The sequence below is a fragment of the Lontra canadensis genome, unplaced genomic scaffold (genome assembly GCF_010015895.1).
Source record: "Lontra canadensis isolate GAN:19392208 unplaced genomic scaffold, GSC_riverotter_1.0 scaffold8, whole genome shotgun sequence".
Taxonomy (NCBI): Eukaryota; Metazoa; Chordata; class Mammalia; order Carnivora; family Mustelidae; genus Lontra; species Lontra canadensis.
Window position 1 is genome coordinate 8106748 of NW_022631002.1, and position 8516 is coordinate 8115263.

General features: G+C 47.8%; 1 protein-coding gene across 1 annotated transcript in view; it reads left to right on the forward strand.

Moving 5' to 3' along the window:
• Positions 1-7093: 7093 nt before the first annotated feature.
• Positions 7094-8516, forward strand: part of MAF (MAF bZIP transcription factor) — a 2162-nt gene continuing 739 nt past the window's right edge. Inside the window, exon 1 of the mRNA XM_032854607.1 lies at positions 7094-8514. Within this exon, the coding sequence (XP_032710498.1) occupies positions 7933-8514 (582 nt within the window). The 5' untranslated portion in view covers positions 7094-7932. The remainder of the gene's footprint in view (positions 8515-8516) is intronic.

Here is an 8516-nt window from a genome sequence, read left to right on the forward strand (position 1 = left end):
GGGCCACACAATGAGTCACTGGTGATTCTGTGTCTGCTGGAGACGCTCGTGAGATTATGGTCGGCTTGGGGAGCAGACAGCCTGCAGCTCACAGAGGGGAAGGGCGGCGCTTGCTCTGGGATGAGAGGCTCACACCTGGGGATCTGGGTTTAGTTCTAGGACCTGAGCCTGCAGAGCGGGAACAACCAGGTGGGCCCATCTGGAGTCAGCAACCAGGAGGCGGGGGTGAGGTGGGGGGGGGGCCTTGAAATTCAAGCATATTTGGAAATGCTAAAGGCACTGACTGCGTTTACAGTGAAAAGCAAAAGGCAGGGGGAAGGTGTCAGATTGGTTGTCTTCTACTCCCCCGGGTCCCTGAGGGATGCAAGGACTCATTATACGTGGCCTTTGAGTATATGAAATCAGGACTCGTGCATAGAAGGGGGTAGGGCTTCATACTTCACAAACAAATAAATAGAAAGGTTTCCTAACAATCTCCAGAACTATGGAAGAAGAGATGGACAGGGTAGGGAGTAAAAGTGAGAGGTAATGAGCACCCTGTCACTAGAGATGATCAAGTACCTGCTGTTGGAGCCATACTTGGACTTCTGTGGGTGCTATGCATTTTGGTTTCTGTAGACCCTTTCTTCCGTAAAGAAAATATTATTTTATGAGTTTCTTGGTATGATGACAGTTACAAGCCATGCTAGATTATATTCATTTCTTCTCCTCTGATTTTAAAATTAACAGGTTTTCCTAGGCCCCTAGTAGTCTCATGGGCCCTAACCACGGTGTCTGCTGTGCCTAGTAAATCAGTCCTGCCTGCTGACTCACGTGCCAGAGTGTTGTAAAGCAGATTCCGATCAGACGTTGGTTGGAAGGGAGGTGTTAAGGTCAGATCTGTAAACTTTCCCCAGCTTCCCCCAGCCTGAGACTCTATTAGGTGAATTCTGCTGAAGAATTGAGGCGTCCCCCAGCTGCTTTTCGACATTGTTGAGGTGAAGGTCGCAGGCCGCCCATGCTAAAGAACCCTGTAGGAGTTATGATTCCATCCCACAGAAATATACTCGTGGACCCCAATTATTAGAGGTGGTAACACCTGAGGCCGGGATTAGAGGCTTGGGGTGGACAAGGAATTAGTAATTTCTTTTGTTTTGGTAGCTTCCTGTTTCTGTCTTGTTCAAATGTTTATATTTAGCCAAAAGCATGTATCACTGTTATAAAATGACTTTTTAAAAAAAGTAGCAAAAGGTGTATAAATTTGAATTTAATTTTTATTCAGTGGGGGAGCCCAGCTCTGATCAGGAACGCTGTCGTGATGGATGATGCTGTGAGGCTGTCATGGGGCAAGTTCGGTGTTTCCAGTGAACAGAACAGTGTAGGAGAGAGCTCAGCCTACCGCATTATGCAACCAAGAAGGAAGATATGAAAACAGGGCCACAAGGGATCCCTTTTCTTGGGCCCCAGCCAAACAAACTCAGAAACACACAAATTCAGAAATTATCTGCATCACCATATTCCTGGTAATCCCCACAAGTATTTAAGTTTGGTCTCTGTTTTCCAGAGCTATTTCCTAGGTCCAGTGGCTGCTAAATGCCTCTGGACCAGGATCTTTGAGTTACCCCATCCTCAGGTATAGAAGAGGGTTCAAAACCAGCAACAGCCTGTCCTCTGAGTTATCATGCATAAGAGTCAGGCCTGACTAAACACTGTCCCGATATCAGGTGCCTTTTTTCATCCCTGGTTTTGTTTTGTTTTTTTTTTAATCACTTCTGATTTCAGCACAATAAACATCTCTGAAGGGCTGGATGTTTTCAAGACATATTCCCTCATCGGTATAAGCTGGGATTGGAATCAAAAGGGATAACAATAGAAGAGTGAACCATAAGCAGTTCCTAATTGGGGGGAGGAATCTAAGGAGATAGTTATGCCCTGAAAAAGTAAGAGGAAAAAAAAAAGAGAAGAAGAAGAAACCATGTTAATCTTTTGATTTGGAATGGCAAGGATGGGGAAAGAGGCCTCTTCATTCTGTATCTGTGTGTACTGCCTCAAACCAAAAGAAGCCCGTTCACGTAAATGTTCACGTGTGCGTGAAACTCTATCAGATGCCTCCTGGGGTGTCTTTTTCAGGTGAAGAAAGGGACCCAGTTTTGGGAGATCTTCCCAGGAATTCTCACTTAGAAAAAAAACACTGCGTTTTTTTCCCATCTCTTGTGCAAAATGAACAAATGTTTTAGTAAATGATGTGTATTATGTTCTAAGGTAGAGCCCTAGGGAGACCAAAACAAACAAAATAAACATCAACAAAACCTCCGGCTGTCAATGCGCCTTCACTGGCATCCATGGTTCTTCACAAGGTGTGGGTGGTGAGTTGCAGGTTCTTTTAGGATCCCCAGCCGGTGTCCAGATCATTCAGGAAGCAGTGCAATGGGAGAGGAGCCTAGCACCCTCTCCTGCACCTCCCCTACCCCATGCCCTGCTGCAGCCCCCCCCCCCCACAAGAACACCCCTGGAAAGAGACCTACAGATCTCACTTGTCTATATGTTGCTTCCTCCTCATGATGACTCCCCTCCCTCGCAGCCCAGCTTCCCTGAAAACCAAATGAGTTGTTCTCTAACTGCACCGGAAAATCAGAATTTATTGTACATATGTTTGTGTTCCACTTAATAAAAAAACCTATATTTTAAGATAAACTTTGTTAGTAATTCATGAGGTAAGTGACTATTTATGCTAATCAGGCAGAAATATATTCTCAAGCATAATGCATTACATAAATTTGAATGCAAAATGTTCAATTATGAAGTAAATACAGGTAATGCAAATAATAAATTACCTCTAATAAAAATTATAAAAGATGTGTCTTCAAAGAGAGAGCGGCTTTAACTTACAACTGTGAATTGCTTAAAGAGAAAAGAATTAATAAATGCTGAATTACTCTGATGATTATTTAGCACATAATTCACCTATTCATAACGACTCCTAGTAATCAGACTGTTGTTTCACATTCTCCAATATAAGGCAAGACTGTTTCCTCAGCAATTTTACCCTTATCAGATTATCTCATCTGATTCTATTAATTTTCTTCCATGAATCTGCTAACAGTGATTTGTGATTTACTTACCCTGCTAACTAAAGACTGTTAAAAGGATTTATCTAACACTAGACCTAAGAACACTCTATGTCTTATCATTCAGTTACTCTGAGCAACTCTTTCCTCAAATCAATTTAGTTGCCTTTGTAGTGAAATTTAGTGGACACTGGTTAGTTCTGCACCATAAAATCAGCTGCTGGATAAACAAAGAGTTCAGATACCATATTTGATGCATCTTATTCTTTTTAGATCATATATGTCTGATTCCAATGTGATATACCTAAGTTGCTGTAACTCACAATCAAGAAAAATATGGTGTTTTTAGCTTCTCATCATTATCATTTGGACAGGAACAAGTTTTTTTCTTTCTTTCTTTCTTTTTGCGTGAAGTTCTTCTGTAGGTACTGACATGAAACTACAATTGTGTTTTTGATGTTATGGTTTCGCAATCTTCTACGGGATTCGACCCATACCCTCCCCCCTCCACATTCTTCTATAAATATTCACTGCTTTCAGAAACTTTAATACTATTGGTTTGAATTGGTCAATAATGACAAACGCATGGTTTCTAAATTACTCTATATTGTTCTACAGAGATTACTAGAGTATATATAGCAAGGGGATATTAAGCAGTAAGAAAACACAGTTCGCATTGTATTTGGATTAGACTGGCTTGGAAGAAGTGAAACAATGTTCGCAAAGAAGTCTAAAGAAATGTGGCCTTGCTGTAATTGTAGAGAATCAAAAATCTGAATAGTACTAATTAAAATGAGAGAGCGCAATTGTTACAAAAGAAATGCCGCTAACAGAGAACTGTAAATGTTTAGACACCCCTGTGAATCACTAAATAATAAAGCAAAAAGGACAAACACGAGAATTAAGTTATAAGAGCACTACTGCTACACATCTAAAAAATAATTCTAATCCTCTTTTTTTTTTTTCAAGAGAAAATGGGAGACTGTAAAAGACTGCAATAAGAGAAAGAAAAATACCATGGCTTGACAGCAGTGTACAAAAATAAACCATAAAAAATGTGCAGATAATAATACATTTAGCTACCCAAACATGGGCATTTAATTTCTAGAAATGATATATAATTGCAACAATTAGGTGGATGGCCATGAATCTGTATCCCATGGTCTTCGTCATTAGCAAACTTTGTTTATAAATGTTATTTATTTATAAATGTAGCAGTTTCAGTGTTCCTGGCCAAAATTACTTTCAAGAGAGGCAGGGATCCTATCTTACAGCTTTTAACAAAAAATGTGATGCAAAGGATTAAAAAAAATTATTATAAACACAAAATGAATTAATTCTTCCTAAATATACATATATTCATATTTTACATGAAAATTATAAACTTCAGATTTTTGTGGCTAATGATTAAAAAGCCCTGGAAAACTATCACTGCGGACAATGCTAAGTGACATAATATGTTTATGTAACTTAAGCAGTAGATTTTCCTCTGAATACATAAACTATAATCTCTTAACTTCGTTACTAGGTAAAATACTGTTTGAGAGGAGGAAAGCAAAGGAGTTCTGTTAGATTGCATAAATATTGACACAATCTTCACTCTTTCCTCCCAACTGGTAATAGACATATTTCATTCCAGCCCTACAAAGTGCTCCCATAAAACCAAAACTATCCTTATAAACAGCTTCTCTGCAGCAATAATGAAAAGGAAAAAGTACTTTTCTGGAAAATACCAATGGCACTGGCCTTTTAGGGTGATGATGTGCCTACAAACTTTTGGGGGAGCCTTTCATTAGGGACTCTGGGTTTGAAGGCTGCCAGCAGCAGAGAAATTAACACAAGTCTAATCTAAGAGAAATTAACACAAGTAAGAAGCCAATGAGTGACACCTAAGGTCTCATTATAAATAGTAAAGTATGCTGTGGGGTGGGTGAGAGCAGTTCTGAAGTGCAATGTTCAAGCAGCTGGCTTAATATATGACTAAGTGTCAGAAGTCAGGTTTTCTGAGAATTACTTCTCAGATAAACAACTTTATAGCACTGCACTTAATCATACTTACTAGAGACACCTCATTTATCATCGAATTACAAGTAACTTTAATTCTATTGATATTGCCATAAAGCCCGTTGAAAATCCATCCTGACACTTTTAAGGGGTTTAGGGCCCTGTTACAGGGGATTCAATTGCAAAAGTCTTTCATCAGAACCAGACTGCGAAGGCTTCTGTGTCTCCTCGCCTTTTTTGTTAACGATCAAGGGGGACAGGAGGGAAAAAGGATTCCTGCACCTGCCAGCACTGTCCTTAGCACCTTTCCTACAAGGTTGTGTTCTCCCACTGCAGTCAAACTAACTCTCTGTGCCTCGGTACCCCCTCCCACCTTGGGAAACCAGCTTCTTTTCACTTCATCAACAAAACTGGACACGGATCAATTTCAACTGACCTTTGCCGAAAGGTGGCGCTGTTGAGGTAAAAATCCAACAATAGTTCTCACTCGGATTCTTTTGCAGGCTTTTCAGATTTTTTTTTTTAAGTGCGCCCTCCTAGCGTCTCCCCATCCCATAAAGTAAAATAAATATGATTAACACCAAATGCATTTCATTAATTGGAGGAATCAACAGTCTCAATATCCAAGTAGGAGGTCTGGTCTTCCAAACGCTGGGTCGGCTTGGCTCACGCTTGCTTTCCCCCAAATAAATCTCGGTTTCTCCGACTTCTGCCTATCGCTTTAAAATCTTAGAAACAGTTGTTGGTTCTTTCTTTTCTCTTTTCTGTTTCTTTCTTTCCTTTTTCTTTTTTGCATAAGCTTTAAAAGAATCTGTCTAGAAAACTGAATAGTTATTAGCATTTGCAACGGGGAGGGGGAGAAACAGCCCCCCCCACCCCACCCCCACTGTGGGTTTCCGGGCTGGTCCGAGAAACCGCGGTTTAAAACTTAACCCTTCGAGGGGAGCTGGCGAAGGCTGGGGTGTTGTTTTCCCCCAACACATACACCCCTTGCTCCTCTCCACGGCCAAGTCTGAAATACTTAATTGAAATGTGAAAGTGCAAAGCGCGCGCGGGACCGTCCCTGATAAACAGGGGTCAGATTTCATAAGGGGGTGGGTGTGCGTGAGAGAGAGAGAGGAGAGAGAGAGGAATATGAATATGAATCTCAAAGGCCACACTCGGGCCAGTGTCGGAAGCCAGAGGGCTGAGCTGGGCTGACCCGGCTCCGAGCTTCCCTGGAGTTTACTCGCGTAGGCGTTCGCTCTCCCCACGCCGCCCTCCCAAGGGCACGCGACGCCAGCCGGCAGCCAGTCCCCGCGCGGAATGGTCCCTGAACAACTTATTTTCCCTCCTTCAAGGAGGGCAGTAAAACGGGCTTTCTCCCCGCGCGGACCCGGAGCCACTCGGGCTGCCCCCGGCGAAGCGGCGTCCTGGGCGCACTCGGAACCCTAAGCCCCCCCACCCCCCGCGCCCCTGCGCCCCCGCGCGCGGGCTCCAGGGAGAGGGACAAAGAGTTTGCGCTCTTTGGCTCAAAGGGCCAAGTTTGAGCTCCCCGCAGCTATGCACGGGGAAGGCAGCCCCCCCCCCCCCCCCCGGGTAGACGCCTTGGTGCCAAAGCTGGAGCGACGAGAAGCAGCTCCGGAGAGAATTCACAGTCCCGGGGATGGGGGCTGCCCGGGAAGGGGAGTCACGCCAAACCCCGCAGAGCGAGTGGAGGGCAAGCCGGTGCTCTGGAAGGCAGGCCTCTCTCGTGCTCCTAAGTAAAGCAATCGCCCTCCCCGTCCTCCTGGGTTCCCGCAGTCCTTCTGGACTACTCCTTTCCCTCTCGCACCAAACTTTGCGCCGGGCTTTGCTCCCTTCCCGGGAGGCTGCGGCGCGGGAAGGGTTAAGCCCTCTTGTCCCAGCTGACAGTCAGCTGATTGGACCCTGATTGACAGCTCCGAAAAGTTTCCTTGTTTCTATCTATTATGCTAATCGCGGCCGCTCTCGTCGCCTCCCATTGGCTCGGAGTACCAGTCAATTTCCCATTTGGGCCTGACGTCACAAGTGCTATAAAACTCAGCAATTGCTTTAAACTCTTCTTGCTGGATCAGAGGCTTTAAAATCTTTTTTCATCTTCGAGCTGTAGCTCGGGCTGCTCTTCGGCTCGGCCTCCCCCCTTTTGCTCTCTGCCTCGCCTTTCCCCAGGACTTCGCTATTTCGCTTTAAAAAAAAAAAAAGGCAAGAAAGAACTAAACTCCCCCCTCCCTTTCCTCCAGCCGGGCTGCACCTCTGTCTTGCACTTTGCACGGAGAGAGCGCGCGAGGGAGAGAGAGAGGAAAGAAAAAATAATAATAATAATAATAAGAGCAGGCAGAAGAGAAGGCGAGAAGCATGAAGTGTTAACTCCCCCGTGCCAAGGCCCGCGCCGCCGGACAGCCGCCCGCCGCGCCTCCAGCCCCGAGCGGCCGCCGCGCGCGCCTCGCCTGCAGCCCGGGCCGGCGAGGCGAGCCCTCCTTATGCAAAGCGCGCAGCGGAGCGGCGAGCGGGGGACGCCGCGCACCCGGCCGGGCTCCTCCGGCTTCGCCGCCGCCGCCGCCACCGCAGCCCGCGGAGGACCTTCCCGAGCCTGAAGCCGCCGGCTCGGCACGCACGGAGGCGAGCAGGCGAGGAGGGGCCGGGGCGAGCGAGCGAGCACATTGGCGTGAGCAGGGGGGAGGGAGGGCGGGCGCGGGGGGCGCGGGCAGGGCGGGGGGTGTGTGCGCGCTCGGAGGTTTCGGGCCAGCCACCGCCGCGCGAGCTAGAAGCGCCCCAGCCCGGCAAGCTGGCTCACCCGCTGGCCACCCAGCACAGCCCGCTGGCCCCTCTCCTGCAGCCCATCTGGCGGAGCGGCGGCGGCGGCGGCGGCGGCGGCAGGAGAATGGCATCAGAACTGGCAATGAGCAACTCCGACCTGCCCACCAGTCCCCTGGCCATGGAATATGTTAATGACTTCGATCTGATGAAGTTTGAAGTGAAAAAGGAACCGGTGGAGACCGACCGCATCATCAGCCAGTGCGGCCGTCTCATCGCCGGGGGCTCGCTGTCCTCCACCCCCATGAGCACGCCGTGCAGCTCGGTGCCCCCTTCCCCCAGCTTCTCGGCGCCCAGCCCGGGCTCGGGCAGCGAGCAGAAGGCGCACCTGGAAGACTACTACTGGATGACCGGCTACCCGCAGCAGCTGAACCCGGAGGCGCTGGGCTTCAGCCCCGAGGACGCGGTCGAGGCACTCATCAGCAACAGCCACCAGCTCCAGGGAGGCTTCGATGGCTACGCGCGCGGGGCGCAGCAGCTGGCCTCGGCGGCCGGAGCCGGCGCCGGCGCCTCCCTGGGCGGCAGCGGCGAGGAGATGGGCCCCGCCGCCGCCGTGGTGTCCGCCGTGATCGCCGCGGCCGCCGCGCAGAGCGGCGCGGGCCCGCACTACCACCACCACCACCACCACCACGCCGCCGGCCACCACCACCA